The 26,624-nt window shown below is 43.4% G+C and overlaps 1 protein-coding gene across 1 annotated transcript in view; it reads right to left on the bottom strand.

Annotated features, from left to right (window-relative positions):
* LOC311244920 (sodium/potassium-transporting ATPase subunit alpha-1-like) overlaps positions 1-26,624 on the bottom strand; it is a 70,987-nt gene that overhangs the window by 4,799 nt on the left and 39,564 nt on the right. Inside the window, 13 exon segments of the mRNA XM_084334616.1 lie at positions 1,022-1,152; positions 3,953-4,098; positions 5,578-5,701; positions 5,799-5,953; positions 6,977-7,145; positions 10,840-10,990; positions 12,281-12,417; positions 13,326-13,501; positions 13,716-13,908; positions 15,080-15,214; positions 21,166-21,474; positions 22,074-22,342; positions 23,310-23,427. Of these exon segments, the coding sequence (XP_084190742.1) occupies positions 1,022-1,152; positions 3,953-4,098; positions 5,578-5,701; positions 5,799-5,953; positions 6,977-7,145; positions 10,840-10,990; positions 12,281-12,417; positions 13,326-13,501; positions 13,716-13,908; positions 15,080-15,214; positions 21,166-21,474; positions 22,074-22,342; positions 23,310-23,427 (2,213 nt within the window).

Raw genomic sequence — 26,624 nt, forward strand, 5'->3', positions numbered from 1 at the left:
AGAAGTTCTTAAGGATCTTCTGACTGACTTGGAACTTCCTTAGGCGCCTGAGGAAGTAGAGGCGTTGTCGTGCCTTCTTCACAACACTGTCAATGTGTGTGGTCCATGTCAAGTCCTCGGATATGTGGGCTCCGAGGTACTTAAAACTGTTCACTCTCTCAACCGGTGCCCCGTCGATGCTGAGGGGGCTGTAGTCCTTGACCCCCGACCTCCTAAAGTCCACAATCATCTCCTTTGTTTTGCTGACGTTCAGGGAGAGGCTGTTCTCCTGGCACCATCCCGCTAGGACCTTGACCTCTTCTAGGTAGGCCCTCTCGTCGTTTGCAGAGATCAGGCCCACCACTACTGTGTCGTCAGCAAATTTGATGATTGTGTTGTTACTCCGCTGAGCCACACAGTCGTGTGTGTACAGGGAGTAGAGGAGGGGACTCAGAGTCAGAACACAGCCCTGGGGGGCCCCTATGTTGAGGGTGATGGATGAGGAGGTGCAGTTGCCTGCTCTCACCACCTGGGGTCTGCCCGTCAGGAAGTCCAAGACCCACTGGCAGAGGTCATAGTTCAAGCCCAGGTCCCTGAGCTTGGCTATGAGTTTGGAGGGGACTATGGTATTGAATGCCGAGCTGGAGTCGATGAATAGCATTCTCACATAGTTCCCCTTCCTCTTGTCCTCTTCTTATTATTCTAGTTTAAAACGTTGTTAATGTGACTCATCCTCTTCTTATTATTCTAGTTTAAAACGTTGTTAATGTGAATCATCATCTTATTATTATTCTAGTTTAAAACGTTGTTAATGCGAATCATCCTCTTATTATTATTCTAGTTTAAAACGTTGTTAATGCGAATCATCCTCTTATTATTATTCTAGTTTAAAACGTTGTTAATGCGACTCATCCTCTTCATATTATTCTAGTTTAAAACGTTGTTAATGTGACTCAGCCTCCTCTTAGAATTGTAGCTCATTCCGTGCCATAAACCGAAGAAGAAGAAGAAACATTTCAAAATGGCGTCTGTCTGTACTCACTTCATTCCTTGTTGGAAGACTGAGTTCCTCCTGGTCTTACAGATGATCAGATCGGCCCACTGGACGACCACGATGCTGGCGAAGAAGGCCGTGTGACACGTGAACTCCACGATCTTCCTCTGTTCGTACGTCTGAAAACACAAAACACAAGACCTGCTTGATACGCTGACGACTAGGGACGTGCCGATCCGACATTGATATCGGACATCGGCCTCGGTATGACTAAAATAGCTGGATCGGGGATCGAAAAAAGGAATATATATATCGATATTAAATTTTCTTTATAATAATAAATAAAATAATAAATAACAATTCAGTACATTTATATCTATGTACATTTTGTTTCACTAAGTTAGGAAAGTAATGTTTTAAGTCAAGCCTGATGTTGCCTTGTTGCACAAAAGAATGATCCCAGTCAGTCTCTTCCACACAGTGAGGCGTACAGTTTATTAATTGAACAATGAGCATCGGATCGGTACTCGGTATCGGCCGATACCCAAAAGCCCAGGTATCGGTATCGGGACTGAAAAAGTGGGATCCCTACTGACAACACCATAAGATAAGATATTCCTTTATTGATCCCCTTGGCGAAATTCAGGCATCATAGCAGCGTGGGGGAGGGGGGAGGGGAGGTACAGGTAGTAGAAGATATGGTACAGGTCACATAATTATAGTACAGTGGAGAAGTAACATTTTTAATAGAATAAAAAAGGCAGTGTAAACAATATAACAATATAATTAACTCTGGACATGTGCATGTGGGCAACAAGGTGCGAGATGAGGGTGTGTATGCCCTAAATCTAATCTAATATATAATCTAAAAAGAAAATAAATGCTAAATATATTAGTGATGCACGATATATCGGCCGCCGATATAATATCGGCCGCCAATATAATATCGGCCGATATGGCAGTTTTTTTACACATCGGTATCGGTCCGATATCAAGATAGGGCCGATATGGGCCGATATTATAAAAAAAAATATATATATATATATATATATTTTTTTTAACATGTTTTGGCCTTAAATATCAGTCATTTCTGAAAATGAGTTACAAAAGTAAAAAAATTATGCGTTTTGGAAAATAGCTCTTTATTTGATTATCATAAAAAAGTGTTTTCTATACAGAGATATAGACCGGTAAATATCGGTATCGGCCAGAACAGCAATATTAATATCGGTATCGGCCACAATTTTCACATCGGTGCATCACTAAAATATATGAAATATATAATCTAATAATAATGCTGTCCATGCTGTCTGATGTATGATTAATGCTAGGTGTTTAGAGAGGAAAGGTCATTACCACGTTGTCGGCTTTCAACAACACCAGACAGCTCCGTAGCATCGTTAGCGTTAGCTCTAGTGTTACTGACCCACTGCTGTCCGTAGCATCGCTAATAATAATAATAATGGATTGGATTTATATAGCGCTCTTCGTGACACCCCAGAGACCCCAGAGCGCTTACAGAGTCCATTATTCGTTCATACACAGTCATACCGGTGGTGGTAAGCTACAATTGCAGCCAGAGCTGCTCTGAGGCAGACTCACGGAAGCGTGGCGAATAATCATCGCCTACGGCCCCTCCGACCACCACCAACATTCATTCACATGCATACACATTCATACGAGGCAAGTAGGTTAAGTGTCTTGCCCAAGGACACAACGGCAGTGGGATGGACATGGGCTTGAGCGGGATTCGAACCACCAACCCTTCGATCATTGGACGACCCGCTCTACCCCTGAGCCACGCCGCCCCAGTGTTGGTGCTAGCTCTAGTGTTACTGACCCACTGCTGTCCGTAGCATCGCTAGCGTTAGCTCTAGTGTTACTGACCCACTGCTGTCCGTAGCATCGCTAGCTCTAGTGTTACTGACCCACTGCTGTCCGTAGCATCGTTAGCGTTAGCTCTAGTGTTACTGACCCACTGCTGTCCGTAGCATCGCTAGCGTTAGCTCTAGTGTTACTGACCCACTGCTGTCCGTAGCATCGTTAGCGTTAGCTCTAGTGTTACTGACCCACTGCTGTCCGTAGCATCGTTAGCGTTAGCTCTAGTGTTACCGACCCACTGCTGTCCGTAGCATCGCTAGCTCTAGTGTTACTGACCCACTGCTGTCCGTAGCATCGCTAGCGTTAGCTCTAGTGTTACTGACCCACTGCTGTCCGTAGCATCGCTAGCGTTAGCTCTAGTGTTACTGACCCACTGCTGTCCGTAGCATCGCTAGCGTTAGCTCTAGTGTTACTGACCCACTGCTGTCCGTAGCATCGCTAGCGTTAGCTCTAGTGTTACTGACCCACTGCTGTCCGTAGCATCGCTAGCGTTAGCTCTAGTGTTACTGACCCACTGCTGTCCGTAGCATCGCTAGCGTTAGCTCTAGTGTTACTGACCCACTGCTGTCCGTAGCATCGCTAGCGTTAGCTCTAGTGTTACTGACCCACTGCTGTCCGTAGCATCGCTAGCTCTAGTGTTACTGACCCACTGCTGTCCGTAGCATCGCTAGCGTTAGCTCTAGTGTTACTGACCCACTGCTGTCCGTAGCATCGCTAGCTCTAGTGTTACTGACCCACTGCTGTCCGTAGCATCGCTAGCGTTAGCTCTAGTGTTACTGACCCACTGCTGTCCGTAGCATCGCTAGCGTTAGCTCTAGTGTTACTGACCCACTGCTGTCCGTAGCATCGCTAGCGTTAGCTCTAGTGTTACTGACCCACTGCTGTCCGTAGCATCGCTAGCTCTAGTGTTACTGACCCACTGCTGTCCGTAGCATCGCTAGCTCTAGTGTTACTGACCCACTGCTGTCCGTAGCGTCGTTAGCGTTAGCTCTAGCTCTAGTGTTACTGACCCACTGCTGTCCGTAGCATCGCTAGCTCTAGTGTTACTGACCCACTGCTGTCCGTAGCATCGTTAGCGTTAGCTCTAGTGTTACTGACCCACTGCTGTCCGTAGCTGTCCTCCAGGTCGTTACAATATTTGTTGTCCCAGGAGACTCTGATGCCCAGCAGGGTGTAGGGAAGGAAACCGTTCTCAGCCAGGATCACAAAGTAGGTAAAGAACCCTGCCAAGGCCTGGATCATACCTGGGGGGGGGGGGGGGGGGGGAGAGAGAGAGAGAGAGAGAAATTATTTCATCGTTCAGAACATGTATATTGAATGAGAAGTAAATTAATGAACGAACAAATTAATCCATTGATCAAAAGAATGGGATGCATTTCTCAATTTGAGAATGAACCCCTCAACACCTGAACCCCTAAACCAGGAAACAAAATTTACTTTTTGGCTTACCAGCCAAGGTTTAAGTTTAAGTTTATTTGGATCCCCATTAGCCACAGCAGTGCTGGTAGATTTACAACTCGTTACAGTAACACTGTTACTTTTGGCAGTAACAAGTACTCTAACGCATTACTTTTTTAATTCAGTAACTCCGTTACCGTTACTAAATGGTTCGTTGCTGCGTTATTTTTATGTAGATTGGTAGCGAGCGGTAGAGAGCTTGATCGCAGTCCTGACTCCTGTGTGCGGACTGTGGGGGCGTGTTTGTTTACACTCTGCTACTACACTCGCTTCGCCAATAAACAGAATAGTTTCAAGACATTGCATCGGTCTGAGAGAAGAATCGAGCATCGGAAATACATTTGGACTGCAAACCTTTGTTTACATATTGTGGTGTGGATTAAAACGTTTGTTTCTGGACCCGTTTTCTGCCTGAAATCAAGCTGGCGGGCTCGTTCAGAACACAGCTAGAACCTCCACCACAAGTCTCTGTAAGTAAGCTAGCCAATGGCAATGCATCCTTACACTACTGGCAAGTATTTCATACCACGCTATGTCCAGAAATCCAAACCATGACTGTCTTTTGCGGGCTCAGTTTTTAAGCTAGCATGAAGCCAGTGGTACCATTATGAAACGTTTAGTGACGCTACTATTTTTCAGTAACTAGCACAATTACCCACCCAGCTGGTGGAGTGGTCTCTTTTTTAGTATCTCTGGGAATCATGAAGGTCAAACCTATTCCTGGCTTCATTATTGAAGAGGAGGGAAACTCAAAAGGCCAGAAGCAGTAGCTGGTCATCACACACACAGGTCCCCACCAGTGGTGCATGCCTATCTCCAGACCATACCTATCTCCCAGTTATCTCCAGACCACACCACACTTTCCAGAAGCTTCTACCAGACAGACGCCAGAGAGCATGGGCCGATTACACATACACACACAGTAAAACGGCATTACGGTTCGCGTTTAGACACGTTTCTGTGAAACCGAGTGTTGGGAGTGACTTAACACCAGGAGGCGGGACTTAACGTCAGGAGGCGGGACTTAACACCAGGTGGCAGGACTTAACGGCAGGAGGCGGGCCTTGATTTGAATATTGACCAAAGATGATGGCAAAATGGAGAGAGACGGCGACGCCAGCCTTCAGTCTATTGTCAAGGACCAACAGGCTGGGCTTATTGATCCGTCTGTCCACAGAGATAGGTTTAGTGTAAACTATTTAAACTGGGCTTACTGATCTGTCCGCAGAGATAGGTTTAGTGTAAACTATTTAAACTGGGCTTACCAATCTGTCCATAGGCTATACTGATGAGTCTCTCATTGACCAGTTTGTCTGTTTTGGGGTTTCTGGGCTGTCTCTTCATGATGTCGCTCTCAGCTGCTTCATAAGCCAGGGAGATGGCTGGAACCTGGGAGGGAGGGATTTTAACAGTTAAAATGAGCAGATGTAGAAAGTAGAATGGTTAATGTGTCTGTCTATCCATCTATCTATGGATCTATCCTCACCATGTCAGTTCCCAGGTCGATACAGAGGATGGTGACTGTTCCCAAGGGCAGAGGAATGTTGGCGATGATGAAGAAGAGGAAGGGTGTGATCTCTGGAATGTTACTGGTTAGGGTGTAGGCGATGGACTTCTTCAAGTTGTCAAAGATCAGACGACCTAGGAGGAAAAAACGCATTTAATACATTACAATCAGGGCATTAAAACCTCCTCTTCGTCTCTTCCTATGTATATCAGACCTACCCTCCTCTTCCTCTCTTCCTATGTATCTCAGACCTCCCCTCCTGTTTCTATCACAGACCCACCCCATCTTCCTATGCATCTCAGACCTACCCTCCTCTTTCTCTCTTCCCATCTATCTCAGACCTACCATCATCCTCCTCTCTCAGACCTACCCTCCTCTTCCTCTCTCAGACCTACCCTCCTCTTTCTCTCTTCCTATGTATCTCAGACCTACCCTCTTCTTCTTCTTTAAGGAGATCTTTTATTTTTAGAGCATTAACTCTTTGGAATAACCTGCCTCAAAACCTCTGCTGCATTTACAGTAGATTCACTTTTAAAAGAATCTTAAATTGTATTTAACACTGTAAAGTATATATATTTTTTTTTGTATGTTTGTGCTTGCATGCAATTTTAGCCATCTTAATTGTTAGTTCCATTATGTGTGTTGAGTACTGACTTTTAATAATTTTGTTTTGCAATAGAAATTGTTTTTTTTGTGTGGACCTATGGCACCAGCTAATGGGGATCCGTAATAAAATCAAAATCAAATCTTCCTATGCGTCTCAGACCTACCCTCCTCTTCCTCCCTTCCTGTGTATCTCAGACCTACCCTCCTCTTCCTCTCTCAGACCTACCCTCCTCTTCCTCTCTCAGACCTACCCTCCTCTTCCTCTCTCAGACCTACTCTCCTCTGCCTCTCTCAGACCTACCCTCCTCTTCCTCTCTCAGACCTACCCTCCTCTTCCTCTCTCAGACCTACCCTCCTCTTCCTCTCTCAGACCTACCCTCCTCTTCCTCTCTCAGACCTACCCTCCTCTTCCTCTCTCAGACCTACCCTCCTCTTCCTCTCTCAGACCTATCCTCCTCTTCCTCTCTCAGACCTACCCTCCTCTTCCTCTCTCAGACCTACCCTCCTCTTCCTCTCTCAGACCTACCCTCCTCTTCCTCTCTCAGACCTACCCTCTTCCACCCCGGTGACGATGGAGGCGAAGTTGTCGTCCAGCAGGATCATGTCGGCAGCCTGTTTGGAGACGTCAGACCCAGCGATCCCCATGGCAACGCCGATGTCAGCCTTCTTCAGAGCCGGAGAGTCGTTCACACCATCACCTGTCACAGCCACAATGGCCCCCTGAGAGAGAGAGAGAGAGAGAGAGAGAGAGAGAGAGAGAGAGCGATAGAAAGTAGTACAGTGTGTGTGTGTGGGGGGAGATAGAGAGAAGATTAGATGCGATTGAAATGTATTATCATACAGCACAAGTACAAAGAAAATAAGTTTGACATCCAACCAGAGTGCAAATGTAACAGTGAAGTGCAACAGCGATATACGATGTACAGGTGATTAAACTGGGTATAACATATATAAATAAGTACTACCGAGTTATAGTGCTAATCATAATGTATGTGTGAGTTGTAGTAGTAATATGTACAGTTATACAAGTATAAAGACAGTCACTGTGGTAGTAAGTTATACTGGCCAGCAGTGTAACTAGTAAGAGTAGGATATGTACATATATTGATATAGTATCTACAGATATGTAAAAATTAGGGCTGTCAGTTTATCGCGTTAATTAGATTAATTAATTACACAGAAAATTATCGCGTTATGAAAATTAACTCAAAATTAATTACAATTTCTTTTCTTTTTTTTATAATTTTTTTTGCATCTCATTCATTCCATGAGAATGTAGAATACACATTTACAGACTTTTTTTTTAATATGGTCCATTTGCATGTTCTTGGTATCTGATTCTAGGGACATCTATGAATCTCAGGGAATGTATTCCCAGTGTCAGAAATACTGTGGGCTAGATCCACAAAGAATGGATTGCACGGTGCAAGTTGCACCCTTACTTACAATTCATTATGAATTGAAAATGGGGGACCCTGACGTAAACAAGACGAAAGTCTTTCTCTGGTCTGCATGCCCTTAACAATTGTGTGTATTGAGCCGTACTGTATTGTACCCATTCTGCAATCTGTTAATAACATTTTCATTCAATCAATCAATCTGCGCTGTGATTGATTGAATGAAAATCTTATTTTGAGTCAATTGTAATGAACCAAATGAGAATATCAATAAATTTTTTGTTATCTTTGACTGTGAATAACACCATGCTCAAATTGACCAGACCTGAAAAATCTAAGCAAATTAATAGATGGAAGATGATTAAACAGAAGGTTTTGTAGATACAGTACTGAATTCTGCCATCTGGACACATGCAATTTGAAATATGATTATAGAATATCAGACATAAAATGGTTATGCGATTAAAATGCGATTAATTAGATTAATTAATTACAAATCCTGTAATTAATTAGATTAATTTTTTTAATCGCCTGACAGCACTAGTAAAAATGATTATATGCAGGTACTTACAGACGGATATACGGTAAGGATAAATATATGTATGCGATATGAGAAGCGTCGTGTGTCGAAAACAACCTGAACCATCCCTCTTACAGTCCCTTATAGTATATTATTACTCATTATTACTTATTACTGCGTAAATAGGTAGGTAAATACAGAGACACTACAGCCTAAATAGGAAAAGGAAAATAACAAAATACAAAGGACATGGTAAGAGCAAAATCAGGAAAGTACATAATTAAACTTGAGCTGGTACCAATATGAACCTTGGATAACTACAATTGTAACTTGAATTGATTGGGTAATAGAGGAGTTTTCTCTAAGAATTGGTTGCCTACTTTCCTTGCACAATTATATATTACGAGTTATTACCAACCTAAACCGGTCACAACTAAGTACCGTGTAGTTTCCTACCCAGGGTTCCCACAGACATTGCAAAATTAAATTCAAGGACTTTAAAGTACTTTTCCAGGCACTATTTTCCATTTTAAAAGGGCATTTAAAAGCATACAATTCACTATTTATGGCTTAAAACCAATTTCTGACAATTAGTTACACTTTAAATTAAAAAAATAAAATGTCTCGATTCAGAAAACCTTCAATGCGAATGGTTGATTTGAAATTTCAAGGACTTTTTAAGCACCTTGTTAAATTGCCTGTTTTCAAGGAATTCCAGGACTCGACTTTTTTTGGCCAAAAATCAAGCACTTTAACCCTTTCACTGCCACACTACAGAAGGTTAACCCTTTACTATCACACTACCGACGGTAATGTGATAGTAAAGGGTTAACCTTCTGTAGTGTGGCAGTGAAAGGGTTAACCTGCTGTTGTGTGGCAGTGAAAGGGTTAACCTTCTGTGTATTGTCGCAGTGAAAGGGTTAACCGTTTGGTAGTGCGGCAGTGAAAGGGTTTTAAGTAGGGATGTTTGATATTGGCTTTTTTACCGATATACCGATATTGCCCAACTCTTAATTTCCGATACCGATATCAACCGATACCGATATATGCGGGGTTCCCCCCCCCCAAAAAAGAGAATAATTTCAGGTCATTAACATTACATATCTCTCGTCGTGGAATTAACACAACATTATGCATACTTTTGACAATAGATAAAATAAGAATTTGTTCTTACTTGCTTGCCTGGGTAAATAAAGGTTAAATAAATGTAAAAAAATAAAAATAAGATATATATATATTTTTTTAAACAGATACCGATAATTTCCGATATTACATTTTAATGCAACATCCCTAGTTTTAAGCACTTCGAGGACCTTGTGCGAACCCCCTGCCTACCTGTCTCTTACAGCCTTCCACGATGATGAGTTTCTGCTGAGGGGAGGTCCTGCTCGTGAATATTTTAGGCAACCAACTTGTGTTTAGCGTTTCTCTGATTGGCCAATACGCCCATGTGACCACGGCAGCGCGAGAGAGCGGCAGCGCGGAAATAGGCTGTCTATTGCCATTCTCTAAGTCAAACTCTAACCTTAACCAGCTCCTTAACAGCGCCTAAACTTAACCCTTCTAACCTTAAGCAACTCCGAAACAATGCCTAACCTTAACCAACTCCGAAACAATGCTTAAAGTTATGCCTAAACTTAACGGCGAAAGAATGCGAATGCACGTTAAAAAAAAATAAAATAAAAAATTGAAGGGAATCGAACTAGCCTGCAACGAGCCGTAGGATCCACAGCCATGCAGCTTTGCCAATTGAGCTATTTCTGGATACTGAATAAGGGGCGGTTACTGGCATATAATGAGCTCCGCTCTGCCGCTACGCTCTGCTGCTGCCGCGTCGCCGCGGGGGCGTGGCTAGACGCAAGTTGGGCGTGGTTAGACACAAGTTGGTTGCCTTTAATATTTAGGCGTCCTGCCTACCTGTCTCTGACAGCCTTCCACGATGATGAGTTTCTGCTGAGGGGAGGTGTCCTGCCTACCTGTCTCCGACAGCCTTCCACGATGATGAGTTTCTGCTGAGGGGAGGTCCTGCCTACCTGTCTCTGACAGCCTTCCACGATGATGAGTTTCTGCTGAGGGGAGGTCCTGCCTACCTGTCTCCGACAGCCTTCCACGATGATGAGTTTCTGCTGAGGGGAGGTGTCCTGCCTACCTGTCTCCGACAGCCTTCCACGATGATGAGTTTCTGCTGAGGGGAGGTCCTGCCTACCTGTCTCCGACAGCCTTCCACGATGATGAGTTTCTGCTGAGGGGAGGTCCTGCCTACCTGTCTCCGACAGCCTTCCACGATGATGAGTTTCTGCTGAGGGGAGGCGTCCTGCCTACCTGTCTCCGACAGCCTTCCACGATGATGAGTTTCTGCTGAGGGGAGGTCCTGCCTACCTGTCTCTGACAGCCTTCCACGATGATGAGTTTCTGCTGAGGGGAGGTGTCCTGCCTACCTGTCTCCGACAGCCTTCCACGATGATGAGTTTCTGCTGAGGGGAGGTGTCCTGCCTACCTGTCTCTGACAGCCTTCCACGATGATGAGTTTCTGCTGAGGGGAGGTCCTGGCGAAGACGATCTCCGTGTGGTACTTCAGGATGTCGTCGAGCTGCTCTGGGGACAGGTCCTTCAGGTCTCCACCGTGCACCACACAGGCCTTAGCGTCCCTGAAGAGCAAAACCACGAGAACGAGTCAGACACCTTCCCGTCACTCACACACGCATGCACGCACACATATATATTAGTGGTGGGACTCGATTAAAAAGTACATTCCAGAACAGTTGACCATTGGGGGGGGGGGGGGGGGGGGGGAACTCTTGATTGATCTCAATTTCTCTCTTTTTTTTTTTTAACAAACCAGACAAAAAAGTTATTTGCGATTTATTATACATTATACTTATAGCACATGCATGAGTCTGGTCTCCTTTGAAAGGATCATGTGATTAAATGCATACATTTTTTAAACTTTTAATTCTTTCTGTAGTTAATTAATCAAAATGAATGCGCTAAAGTCCCAGCCCTAATATATATATATATATATGGGGCAATACCCTTAAGTTAGGAATAAAACTATCATAGCTTCATCAATGCATATAAATGGAAATAAAATAGGACCCAGAATGGAACCTTGAGGTACTCCACAAGTATAATAGCTTCATCAATGCATATAAATGGAAAACAAAATAGGGCCCAGAATGGAACCTTGAGGTACCTTAAAAGTAAAACCTCTTAACTGGCACCGACCCGACCCCGGGACGTTTTAAGGACGATTTGCCCGCCGGTGTCACGCGGCACTTTGGCGACCTCTAGCGGCTCGGGTGTGCATATTATTTGTTGTCCGTTGATTGCCATTTCAGGTGACAAAATCCGCTCAGTGGTTCTCGAGTTACGTGTCGATATGTGAGGCGTGCGCCAAAGTCTTTAGCAGACTTTAAATCTTTTCTAATACCACTCCCGACTCCTAAGCCTCTACCTCCGTCAATCATTAGGCGATCTCGAAAATTATTGGACAGGGTTGTAACCAATGAGTGTGGCTTTCCAATGCTACCACGTGAGGATGAGCGAATCAGGGATCTGGGTGAAAAGTCCCGAGCGAAAACAGGAAGTAAAAAATGCACCGAATGCATTGGAGTCTATCAGAAAATGGAAACCTGTAGACCTTATTTTTTTCTCACAATTTACCAAAATCGCTCTACATCACTCATTTCTGAACGGATTGTTATGGAATTCGGTCATGTACTACACAAGACTTCAGGCTATGGACCCATGGTGTTTCAGCCATAAATGTGCTATAAGTATAAAGTATAGTATTTTGGTTTGCATAAAAAGTATGCAGTCCTCAAGTAAATAAATTGCCACTTTTGGGGGCGCCAGTTAAGAGGTTAAAGTGCCCCACAAATATATGATAAATGGAACAAATGAGATGTATTGTTCTACTTCATCAGGATTAATTCTACCTTGGGTTGACTTCGTTGAGTGGGATGTTGAGACGAGCAGCGATGTCCTCAACGGTCTCGTTGCCCTCGGAGATAATACCCACACCCTTAGCGATGGCCTTGGCTGTGATTGGATGATCACCTGTTACCATGATAACCTGAGAGGAAAGAGGGATTAGTCTAAATTAGTGTTGTATGTTACATTTAGGAATGGGCGTGAGTAATCGATTAGTCGTAGCTATGAGAAAAATCGATCTTAAATTATTAATAATTTTTATGATTTTCTTTTTACATATTTGTTTCACATGTATGTGTAAGATTATAACCGTTTGTTGGTTTCCTTAAACATATACGTGAATGAACAAAATTAAGTAAAAAGAATTATAATAATAAATAAAAATATTCAATATTTTATTTTATTTTTTAAAGTTTTTTCCCCCTTTACGAGTAATACACGATCACTCGAGTATAGCGTGCGATCAATCGACCTGGATTTTTATTTAAAACGCCCATCCCTAGTTACATTATGGCACAACACAACAAACACAATGTTATCTGCATGACATGACCTTTAGAAATGTAAAATGTATTCCGTCATTTCATATAAACTTTGGGGCAGACCTCGATGCCCATGTATTCTACTACGGACTCCATCTAAACCATCACACACAGTCACCCGCTCTGGTAAAATAGTCAACAATCCCTCCCACCCAGCAGCACACGCCCTCAGGTCGCTACAGGTACATTTTAACGAAACACACACGCTTCACAAACAGTTTTTTCCCCCACAGCAGTCCGAACACTAAACACCCTGGTCCACCCCCCCTTGCACAGATGGGCAAGCATCCGACACTGACCGACACTGTCATATGCGACTGTCCTGTATGTATTTATTGTGGGGATTGGGAGGTGGGTGGGGGGGGCGTTTGATGTTTCATGTTGATGTCCCAGTGCTAACTAACATGCTGTACCGAAAGCAATTACCACCAACCATCGTTGTGTGGCATTAAAGTATCTTGTATCTTCTATATAACCAATGAGTTCTAACAAGAGTAGAGAGGCAGACCTTGATTCCAGCACTCCTGCATTTGCCCACGGCGTCTGGCACGGCGGCACGGGGAGGATCGATCATGGACATCAGGCCGACGAAACACAGGTTCTCCGTGGGGAAGTTCACCTCCTCCGTGTCAAAGGCAAAGCCCTCTGCGAACTGGTCGTCTGGGAGGTTGAAATGGCAGAAGCCTGCAGCGAGAAGACAAGGGGGAACTTTAATTTGAGTGGAAAGGGTTTCATCCCTCGATGTTCTTCTCCAATCCGTTCCCGCCCACACTTTCTCCAGCGCCCCCTCTCTCTCCACGTCTGTCCATCTGTCCATCTATTCATCAGTCCCCTTCTCTCCACAGCTACCGACCCCCATCCCATCCAGTAGTCTCTCACCCATCTCACGCCAGCTTACCCAGTACTCTCTCTCCCAGCCCTCCCAGTTCCAGGTAGGAGTTCTGGAAGGCGTCCTTCATCTCGTCGTCCAGCGGTTGCTCTTTGCCCTGGATCAAGATGCTGGAGCAGCGGTCCAGGATCCTCTCAGGAGCTCCCTTCATCACCAGCAGGTGCTTGGACTCTCCCGGCGTGTCGTTGTGATGGATGGACAGCTGGGGGAGGGGGAGTGGTGGAGGAAGAAAATTGTAGTTCTACATTTTGAAGAAGAAGAACCTTTGGGAACAAATTACTTCTATGTTGGTACTTTAGTGGTCTGGAAAATAGGTTGCTAGTTCCATTAGCATTCTTAATATAAACCAACGGGTGCTAGCATGGTCAGCATTCTTAATATAAACAAAAGGGTGCTAGCATGGTTGATCGATTGATTTTTATTTAGTACATACAATTTATACAAAAGTATAAAAACAAGGGGTACAAGGATAACACGTGAAAGTCTGTCGACTTGTTTCCAACATGGTTTAACATTCTATACATATGTCCCAGTTTCAGAAAGGAGACCCTCTGCTCCACAGGGAGCCATCCCACCTCATTGAAGTGACATGGCTCAATTATGGGTTCGAGGTGGCAGATTTAGGACCAATCAATCGTATGGTCTTATTTTGGCTGGTTTGTAGCCTATGTTTACTTTCCACTGTAACACCACTATACCAGTACGTACATGCATAATCATATTGGCTGAGGATATTGCAGTTGGCAAGCAATTTCATAGTTTCCAGTGATAAGAACCTCTTTTTTCTGTGCAAAAATTCACACTTGTGTTAACTTTTTTGGATCACCTTCAGGGCCATTGTTTTCCCTGAGAGTGTTTGGTCGAGGTCTGCACCTAGGTATTTAACACAGTCTCTAGACTCCACACTGAAGCCATTACAGCCAGGCGTGCGTTCCTGAAATCAACTGGGGTTGCACGCACCTAATGGCGCCACGTGCACGCACGCTCCCGGTGCGTGCGCGCGCTCCCGCGAATGCGCATAAATGTCCCCTCGCTTGAGCACAGACTACAGACAGTGCCTAATTGCCTCTACGAATGGAATGTAACACTTATCATTCACAACAAGTTAGGTGTGAATGTATCCGAGAACGTATTTAACACACCTGACGACCGGCGCTATTGATATGCAAAGTAGCCCAGGTGGGTAGGCTACTTATAGCGAGTACTTATCTTACCCTGGGCCTGCACGGAGTGCACCCCCGTCCCATGACGAACGCATGCCTGATTACAGCTGATCTCAAGTCAGGAGCATTCCTTTAATTCTTAATACAAACCAAAGGGTGCTAGCGCCATCAGCATTCTTAATATAAACCGAAGGGTGCTAGCATGCTTACCTGGTACTTGTTGGTAGAGTTGAAGGGGATCTCAGAAATCTTGAGGTTCTTCTCCCTCATTTCTTTGACTGATCCACAGCACAGCTCGATACACTTCAGCAGCGCAGACTCTGAGGCGTCACCGGCCACATCTCTCTGGAGGCGAGAAGACAAGAGAGGACATTAATAACATGGACATCATACAGAGATTTCACACCGAAACACCAACTACCTCTGGCTGAAAAGAGGGAAAAACACTGGAGACTAGGCTCACCATGGTAATCGGTAGGGGTGTAACAATGCATCGATCCTAAGGTCGAATCGTGGTCAAATGAAGAGATTTCATGATGCATTGAACCGTTGCCTGAATAATCGTAATCGAATCGAAGTGGGGTCAAATATTTATACACCGCTATTAATCGGTGATACCGGTGTTCAGGCATCCACCATGTACCTAACTAATATAGTCCTATACATGTACCTAACTAATATAGTCCTTCTATACATGTAGCTAACTAATATATAGTAGTCCTATACATGTACTAGAGCTGTCCCCGAAGCCTGTTTTTGGGCTTCGAACTTCGTCAGGGTTTTTCGAACGGACGTTCGAAGCTTCGTTTTTAATAGTAATACACACTTATTTTTTTATTAATATCCTCAAACTAAATCCTCAATTTGAATAAAGTAATTAATTTTATTTTAAATCAACTTTCTTTAACACAATGGCGGCCATTCACGTATATATATACGTGATTGGGAGCCAGCGCTTGACGGCCAATCACATATACGTGTTTAACTCGTTTCTTCTTTTATTCGATTTTAATATCCTGTCTCGAGAATGCAGTTTCCCCTGTTGCACACTTGGTGTCATTTATTTCGCTCCGGGCGGACTTTTTCTGTTAGTCTGAAGCAAGGGCTTCACCCGATCGCCTGGAATACTTTTTGCGACGCCGAATTCATGATGCTGTAAAGGAATATGGCATCAGCCAATGGACTATATAGCAGATGGCAATCAAATAATTGGGAAATTCTTTTTGGAATCCAACCGGCCACCGGTAAGAGCGATTTGACGTACATTTCAGCTTGATCGTGCAAGGATTTCATAGCCATCCCCCTGATCAGCGTATGTTGTTGTAATAACGAATGCCGTTATTGGTAATCAATAATCAGAAACGACTTCCCCCGCCCCCCCCCCCCCCCCTTTCATGCATTCATGGTGGAACATGATACCGATCATATGCATTTAGATTTTTAACTGTAGCTTGTGTAGGGCCGAAACGACAATCGATTTAACGTTATTAGCTTAGCGCCTTATAACTAGCTTTGCAGGAATGATCCCAGATCATTCCCATATAACGCTCATATTCACGGTATAAAACGGGAACGTATCGATGAATTATTTTTTTCTTTATGGCATATTGAACGGAAGGTTCATACTGTCAATTGACAATGACAATGGATACATAGCTATAATATAAAATATAGATTTAGCTCAACAAACAACGTGATGCACATTGAAAAGTTGTAATGAAAAGCTGGCGTCCTAGAGTGGGGCCCGTCTAATCTAATGGCCGGGAATGTGTTAATGAATATAACTCATCAGTTTTAATACTATAATATTAGTGTAACCTAATCTTTATCTGCAACTGTGAAGAAAAACCCCATTGGTTTAAACAGAATGAATAGACACATAAAAAAAATTATATAAAATATATACTGTATATATATTTTTTATTAAAGATTTAAAATTAGAATGTTGATTTAATAATTCGAATGCCAACGTAACGAACAAAGGTCAGAACGTTTGAACGCTTGGGCTCAGCCCTAACATGTACCTGACTAATATAGTCCTTCTATACATAGCTGACTAATATAGTACTAATATACATGTAGCTGACTAATATAGTACTAATATTATTTATTATATTATTGGGTAAACAAATAAAATAAAAACGTAATATACATGTAGCTGACTAATATAGTCCTAATATTATTTATTATTATATTATTGGGTAAAAAAAAAATTATACAAAAATAAAAACTTAATATAAATGTAGCTGACTAATATAGTCCTAATAGATATGTAGCTGACAGAGAATATTATGTTCTGTATGAGAGCAGTCATGGTAAAAGACGCCAGCTAGACACAGGTGATTAACTCACACACACACAAACACACAGGTGATTAACTCACACACACAAACACACAGGTGATTATGGTTGGGTGGAAACCTGAGGCCAGGCTCCATGGGGGATTCAGAAGCCCAGGGCCCTGTTTCATGTACGTGGTTCAACTAAGTCGATCAACATGTCCATTATCCAGCTTCAGTTAACCCGATGTTCAAAGCCGGGATTTTCCTGTTTCACAAAGGAGGATTCAGTCTCGTTAACTCAAGCCAGACTTGAGAGTCAGGCTCAAGTCAGGCTAGATGCGCGCTCCCGTTTTAGGTGGAAAGCCAGCACGTATCGATGGCAGAGACCCTGATTCTCAACGGCATTGATTGATTAATTGATTTAAGACTTTATTGACAGATTGCAATAGGCTCAATCGCCTCGCCGACAAGTTAAATGCGTTATCTATAGGCTAATTCTAAATCCCTCATTACCTCAATCAATCAGATTATATTTCTTTAAACTTGCCTGCTGGATTGAATAATCAAATGAGATCTTGCTAGCGAAAATAACTAGTTAACTGTTATACAGAATTACGAGACGGCTTTCTTGCCCATTGATTGATGTATAGTCAATATTTAACTTATCTCCAATGTGGTCCAACGGGTTGTTCTTTTGACTTCCACACGGACGACCCGGGTTCAAGACCGGGGTCCTTCTTTTTGCAATATAGGAATAATTCAATTTGGTGCACGTTGAGAGCTATATAAAGAATGACATCCTCAATGCATGTAGATTTATAATATTTTAACTTAAAACCAGGCTACTTTGGCGTATAATCATTAATATTATATTCAAAAAAATCATATTGGAAACACGGGGATTTGAGCCCCGGTCGGTGGATTGGGAGGCTTGAGCACTACCGCTGGGCCACTGGGCCAGATGGGATAAATTCATTGTTTATACATTAATGAACGAGAGACCCGTGTTTAGAATATCCTTTGTTTTGAATGAAGTTTATCTCTTTATCCTCATTCATTAATGTGACGTCAACGGCTCATTCAATTTCTCAAATCCGTCAAACAGCGCATCTCATCAGACATCTTAATCCCAGTTACAATTAAAATAACCACATCATGTGTACATCGCACGAGCGAGCGCCACCGTCGCCACGGTATATATAACGTGCATTATTTAGGACAAAGTGAATTTAATATCAGCATTTTGGGTCTATTTTACATTTCAAAAGCCCCCTCTGGAAGAATGGAGCACAAAAACGTAATTCAGAATGGTATAATGCAGATCGTAGACTGTGGGAATAGTTTCAGGAAACGGGCTGTCACTTCTTTGCGGGGGCGTGGCGATAGTTCAGGCTAACTTGAACTTGAACTCTGCTTTCGACCAGGCTCAAACTTTTGGATATGTTGTCATGGTGATTTGGAAAATCCAGGTACATGAAATCGGAAAGTCCGGCTAACCCAGTTATCCAGCTAAAGTTATCCGGCTAACTCAGTTATCCAGGTACAAGAAACAGGGCCCTGGAGGGTGTGTGTGTGTGTGTGTGTGTGTGTGTGTGTGTGTGTGTGTGTGCGTGTGTGCGTGTGTGTGTATGCGTGTGTAAGCTTGTTCGCTCATGTGTGTATGTGAATGCTTGTGTTTTTGTGCACATGCATTATTAGGTGTGTGTGCGTGCGCGCGTGTATGTGTCAAAGTGTGTGTGTGTGTGTGTGTGTGTGTGCATGTGTGTGTCCAGAAGCTGGAAAACAGCCCAGTAGGTAAACTGAAGGTAAACACGTCAGTGGAAGTGAAATAAAGCTTTAATCACAGCTCTGGGTCGCAGCGTTTCACTGGGACCTGGTTTCACCTGGACCTGGTTTCACTGGGACCTGGTTTCACTGGGACCTGGTTTCATTTGGACCTGGTTTCACCGGGACCTGGTTTCACTGGGACCTGGTTTCATTTGGACCTGGTTTCACTGGGACCTGGTTTCACTGGAACCTGGTTTCACTGGGACCTGGTTTCACTGGGACCTGGTTTCATTTGGACTTGGTTTCATTTGGACCTGGTTTCACTGGGACCTGGTTTCACTGGGACCTGGTTTTATTTGGACCTGGTTTCACCTGGACCTGGTTTAATTTGGACCTGGTTTCACTAGAACCTGGTTTAATTTGGACCTGGTTTCACTAGAACCTGGTTTAATTTGGACCTGGTTTCACTGGGACCTGGTTTCATTTGGACCTGGTTTCATTTGGACCTGGTTTCACTAGAACCTGGTTTACTTTAGACCTGGTTTCACTAGAACCTGGTTTACTTTGGACCTGGTTTCACTAGAACCTGATTTAATTTGGACCTGGTTTCACTAGAACCCGATTTAATTTGGACCTGGTTTCACTAGAACCTGGTTTAATTTGGACCTGGTTTCACTTGAACCTGGTTTCATTTGGACCTGGTTTCACTAGAACCTGGTTTAATTTGGACCTGGTTTCACTAGAACCTGGTTTAATTTGGACCTGGTTTCACTTGAACCTGGTTTAATTTGGACCCGGTTTCACTAGAACCTGATTTAATTTTGACCTGGTTTCACTGGGACCTGGTTTAATTTGGACCCGGTTTCACTAGAACCTGATTTAATTTTGACCTGGTTTCACTGGGACCTGGTTTAATTTGGACCTGGTTTCACTTGAACCTGGTTTAATTTGGACCTGGTTTCACTTGGACCTGGTTTCACTATTTTCATAGTCTCAAGTAAAGTTAAGTACAGGTCCATAGTGTAAAGTTAAGTACAGGTCCATAGTGTAAAGTTAAGTACAGGTCCATAGTGTAAAGTTAAGTACAGGTCCATAGTGTAAAGTTAAGTACAGGTCCATAGTGTAAAGTTAAGTACAGGTCCATAGTGTAAAGTTAAGTACAGGTCCATAGTAGGGGTGTAACGATGCATCGATTAATCAAAATGCATCGATTCTAATGTGTTAGAATCGATGCATCAATTTGAATATGTTAGAATCGATTATAATCTAAATTAATCTAAATAAAAAAAATATATATCTTTTTTTCTTTTGTGTTTTTCTTTTATTGGCCTATAGTCCATTCATGCTGAGTGAATCAGTTCCCCCAGCCACATTTGTGTATTCAAATTTTTTTGGGGAATTAACCGATAGAAAATTAATAAAAAATGTATCTAATCGAATCGTGGTCAAATGAAGAGATTTCATGATGCATTGAATCGTTGCCTGAATAATCGCAATCGAAATTAATCGTTGTGAGGTCGCATCGTTACACCCCTAGTCCATAGTGTCAAGTAAAATGAAATTTGGACATGTACTAACATACACACATTTCCAGCTCATACCTCAGTCCTCAAGTTAAAGTTCAAGTTAAAAAATGTCCCCCTTTTCTGGGCGCCAGTTAAGAGGTTAATTGACTAGAACATAAAGATATCCACCTGTCAACTAGGGCTGCAACTAATGACTATTTTGGTAGTCGACACATCTGTCGATTATTTTTTCGATTAGTCGACTAATCGAAAAACAATTATATTAAAAAAATAATAATAATTGTTTTTTTTTCTTTTTTTTTGCACTACCTATCTTTGTGAAAGTGGCTTCTCAGCTCTGGTCCAGCTGAAGACAGAGCAGAGGAACATATTGGACATTGAGCATGACCTCAGAGTTGCTTTGAGACTCTTGTCAGGACCAAACAACATCCCCAGTTATCCCATTAGTTCCCCCAAACTTACTGTCGGTCTGTTATGTTAAGCTAAGAAGTCTTCAGCTGGCTGGACCAGAGCTGAGAAGCCACTTTCACAAAGATAGGTAGTGCAAAAAAAAAATTACTAATCGACACAACAATTCCTCGTCGACGATTTTTTATAATCGACATCGTCGCTTATGTCGACTAGTCGTTGCAGCCCTACTGTCAACCAAAACAGATAATAAACATTATGAGAAAATGTAATTAGTGCATAATCCCAAGATTATTGAAAATGTCCCGCCTACCTTCAGGATGGGAACGCTAGCCTGCTCTGCCAGGAAGACGGCGCGGTTGCAGAGCCCGGCGACTCTGGCCAGGCAGCCCCAGGTGGCGGAGCTCCTGTCGAACGAGGTCCCGCTCTGGTTCTCCGTGGTGTCGGCCTCGTGGATCTGGTTGTCGAACCACATGTGGGCCACGGTCATCCTGTTCTGGGTCAGGGTGCCCGTCTTGTCGGAGCAGATGGTGGAGGTGGAGCCCAGGGTCTCCACGGCCTCCAGGTTCTTCACCAGACAGTTCTTCTTGGCCATGCGCTTGGCGGTCAGCGTCAGACACACCTGAGGACAGAAGGGTGTGTCAACATGACCATCAAATGGAAAATCCTCTAATCACTCTATTCCACATAAAAACAACATGTAATCACCCTATTCCACATATAAACATGGGATGGAAGGGCAAGTTGTGGAAATGATCTAGAAGAATTCCCACCAACTCTAGAAGAATTCCAACTTTAAAATAATCCCCACCAACTCTAGAAGAATTCCAACTTTAAAATAATCCCCACCAACTCTAGAAGAATTCCAACTTTAAAATAATCCCCACCAACTCTAGACGAATTCCAACTTTAAAATAATCCCCACCAACTCTAGACGAATTCCAATTTTAAAATAATCCCCACCAAATCTAGAAGAATTCCCACCAAATCTAGAAGAATCCCCACCAAATCTAGAAGAATTGCCACCGAATCTAGAATGATTCCCACCAAATCTAGAAGAATTACTACAAAATATTACATGCAGACACTTCCGGACTCTGCTATGAAGATGAAAACGAAAAATAAGGAAATGATGCCAAGCTATCAAAATGAAATATTGACGCTGATATTCTACGTGTAGGGGGATGGGAGGGCGGCCTCAACGGATCCAGCGGTACTCACGGTGACAGTGGCGAGCAGACCCTCGGGCACGTTGGCGACGATGATACCGATGAGGAAGATGACGGCCTCCAGCCAGCTGTACCCGAGGATGAGAGAGAGGACGAAGAAGGAGACTCCCAGGAAGATGGCCACGCCGGTGATGATGTGGATGAAGTGCTCGATCTCGATGGAGATGGGAGTGCGTCCGACCTCGAGCCCGGAGGCCAGGGTGGCGATGCGACCCATGACGGTACGGTCTCCGGTATTGATCACGACACCTCGAGCCGTTCCTGGAACAAGAACAGGAACGGACAACATTTCAGGAACTTACAACTTAGCAGCTTGCAGTTATAGGCCGAGTACCGCCACGCATTTCAAAAACACCACAAATGGGAAATTCCATTAAATGGGAAAGTGACCTGAACCCCTAAACACCTCAACACCTGAACTCCTAAACACCTGACCCCCTTGACACTTGAACCCATCAATACCTGACCCCCTAACACCTGAACCCCTTAATACCTGACCCCCTAAACACCTGAACTCATAAACACCTGAACCCCTCAATACCTGACCCCCTAAACACCTGAACTCCTAAACACCTGACCCCCTAAACACCTGACCCCCTAAACACCTGAACCCCTCAATACCTGAACCCCTAAACACCTGAACCCCTCAGCAGCTGAACCCCTCAGCATTTTATTTTGAAAGTGGTTACCAATGGTTACAGGCAGCCATGTTAAAAGAAATAGAAATACACAAACATTCCGCGCAAGGCCTCTATTCAGATGAGTGATCCTTTCTTTTTGATCGATTTCAAATGATGTCGTCATGGTAATATCGACTTTCTCATTGTATGTCAAGCGTAGAATAGAGCGCAGAATTAAATATAGAGGCAACGCGACCACGCACAAACACTGTATGCTTGAGTTGAAAGTGTTCAAACCGAAGCGAGACATTTGCCAGGAGGTGACGGAGAACTGTCGCTAGTGTCCAATTGTCAAACTGACGCGAGTACAGAGACGATATCCCTCTTCACGTTGTATCTGAACAAACACTGGCTTTTCCACGATGACATCAAATATTCTACGGCAGCCACCGTAGTTGAACCAGCCAAATGACTGTCAGGAATGTACATGAATCTACATGGGAATGGCTGTGCGTTCCTTCGACTCCCACATCTCTGTGGCTCCAGCGATGGGTCTCCCGTTGTGCGAGAGTCCCCGTCGGGACCTGAAAGGAACAAAGTAAGCTTACCTTCGACACAGTTGGTGGAGAAGAAGGCGATGTTCCTGGTCTCCAGGGGGTTTTCGTTGGAGAAGTCTGGTGTTCTGGTCTGAGGCTCAGACTCGCCAGTCAGAGACGAGTTGTCCACCTGAGAATGAAGGACAACAAGGGTTCAACTGTGAGGACAGAACGAAGACGGAACGATTTGTCCCCCCCGAGACAGAACGATTTGTCCCCCCCGAGACAGAATGATTTGTCCCCCGAGACAGAATGATTTGTCCCCCGAGACAGAATGATTTGTCCCCCCCGAGACAGAATGATTTGTCCCTCGAGACAGAATGATTTGTCCCCCGAGACAGAATGATTTGTCCCCCCCGAGACAGAATGATTTGTCCCCCGAGACAGAATGATTTGTCCCCCGAGACAGAATGATTTGTCCCCCGAGACAGAATGATTTGTCCCCCGAGACAGAATGATTTGTCCCTCGAGACAGAATGATTTGTCCCTCGAGACAGAATACGAGAACAAAGTAAAAAAAAGTGTTCCTTTATTAATCCCCTTGGGGAAATGCAAGTGTCATAGCAGCATGGGGTACAGGTAGGATAGGTAATAATAATAATAATAATAATAATAATAATAATAATAATAATAATAATAATAATAATAATAATAATAATAATAATAATAATAATAATAGAAAAAAGTGCATGTAGTAATGACAATAGTAATGGTTGATTTGAATTTCAAGGACTTTTTACAACTTGTAAAAAAAATGGGCTGTTTTCAATTAATTCCAGGCCTTGACTTTTTTTTTGGTAAAAAATCAAGCACCTTTTCTCTGCCACGCTGGCCGCGCATCTTGCGGTTAGTAGGCCGGCGTTTCGTGACTGTTTTCGCGATAATTCATGATCTTTGCGGAGCTATTTGTATATTCTATATTATAGCTATGGGGAAATGGTATGGCTAATTTGACAGACACTATTTGCAGTACAGCATGTAAAAAGGCGTTAGTTTCTACACACTGTAGTTTGTAGTTTATTACACGCTGAACATCGCCCATTTCCGAAATAATCCAGTCTTTTTCCATAGATTGCGAGATAGGACGCTTTATGTGCAATAAGCCCGAATCGTTCTGGTTGATTCCCTGAACCCCCAAATCAAAAAGGTATACAACATGTGCATACGTACCTTCACAAAATCATATGTACCCTGAAAATCCGATCGTTAGAAAAAGCCTCGTTTATGACCGGTACAGCAAGCCACTGCGACCGTTACATAAACATGTTCCACGTTCGGTAAAATAGACATAGGGGGTTCTTACCTTAGCCAGAAGGTAATCCAAAAAGAATAATTCCAATGATCCCATCGGCGATCGCGATTACAAGTTTATATGTAATTACACGTCGTTTACTGGACACTAGGTTTTGAGGCGAGCGGATCCGATTGCTTTGGGAGAGCTCCTCCACCACAGAGCCAGTCTCGATGCCTGATGCATTCAATGACAATAATGCTGCCTTCCTGCCTTCCTATCCGAGTTGAAGTGGTAGACGATACTGCCATCTGGTGATATTCGATCGGCATTGCAGTTCAAGCGTATGTTGCTGTGCCAAAAGTGATTCAGATCGCTTCGGGCGAGTCTGTTGCGTGGGGATCCAAGGAAAAAGATCAAACGATCTAATAACGTGTATATATACACGTGATTGGCGTTCAACGCATGGCGAGCAAACACGTATATATACGTGGTCGGCAGAGATTGAGTTAAGCACTTCCAAGGACCTTGTGCGAACCCCGTCTCCAGCCATTGGCAGCAGTCCGAGCCCACGGTTGTGGACGTCAACGCACATGGCAAGTAAAGAACCAAGGAAGGAAAGAATGGTTTTGAAATATCAACATACAGTAGATACCGCTAGTGGTTGAAAGTGGCAGATTTGGGTCAAGTGGTCCCCTTTGGTCCTTCACCATGGAGATACATGGCGAATGATGCAGAAGTCTGTGATGATGACGTACATGACAGTTCTGGGTCTACTGCTGTTTATTAAACCATGGGTCTGAAACCAAAACGGGCCGTGGGTATTCTGTATGGTGTATCCTCAAGGGGAATGTATCTATGTTCCCCGGGTGTCCTATGTGCTCCGGTCCAGAAAAACATCATTCATACAGAAAACATGCACCATCTACACCCTCACACAACTCTGTCGCTAGTGTTCTTTTAGGAATAGAAGTTTAACGTTTGAACCACACACACACGCAATCAATAGCCTACCACCTAGCCAACAATATTATTCTCTTTCCTCCAGAAAACATTCTCAATTCCATTTCTCTCGTTTCCGTGCCGGCGAAATTCTACCGCTTGTTGCGCGGCGACTACTGACACACGAATGTAAGCATTGATTTTGGCAGTAGGTTCGGCTGCCTCCGCGGCCCACTAGATGGCGCTCACTGGCCCACTGTTTGAGAACGGCTGATCTAGGACCCGGGGAACATAGGACCCTTTTTTCGGGAGCGGGGAACATAGAACCAGGGGAACATAGGGATGACCCCTCCTCAAGTTTAGCCAAGTGGGTCCACTCGCAGTACATTAATACAGGAACAACGTTTAGCTAATGTGGCGCGTGCTCCCTGAAGGCGGGACAAAGAAACATTGATTCCCCTGCCATGATATCTTTCCCAGTGTTTACCAAAGAGTTCCATTACATAACTGGTGTATATATACCCACTGGTTTCAAGCAATGCTAACAAACTTGTTTTTAGGATAGCCGGATAAATAAAGAAAGACTTCTTTGCCACCATGTGAGAGATACCGGGAAGAAACTTCCATAGTACATGTACATGTTTTTAGTTTATCATTTTTATCATTTTTAGTTTATCATTTTTAGTTATCATTTATATATTGCATACTATCATGACTTTCATTACTTATCTCGTACGAAGTAACGATCCATTGCTATCCTTGCTGGATTTTTGTTTTGTTTTGTTTGTCCTGTTTATTTTGTGATCTTGTATGTTGGTTTACTTATTTTGTAATTTCATTTCTCAGTTGATTTTGTTGTTGTAGACTGTTTTGATGTCCAATGTTTTTTGTGTGTGTTTTTTTTTGTTTTTCTGAAAAGTACATACGCTGTATTGTGTTAGGATCCCCTCGAAAACGAGATGCTACATCTCAAGGGGTTATTCCGAATAAAGAATTTCAATATAAGAAACGTGGATACAGTTTCAAAAAGGAAACGCCACTAAACCACTTTTAGGCCCGGTGAGCGTGACAAGACTGTTCTAAATCAGCCTGGGTCCCAATCAGTGTTGTGCCCATTTGTGGAAGTGAGGGAGCAACGGTCTTGACTATGATTA

Source organism: Notolepis coatsorum (genome assembly GCF_963971535.1).
Source record: "Notolepis coatsorum genome assembly, chromosome: 1".
NCBI lineage: Eukaryota > Metazoa > Chordata > Actinopteri > Aulopiformes > Paralepididae > Notolepis > Notolepis coatsorum.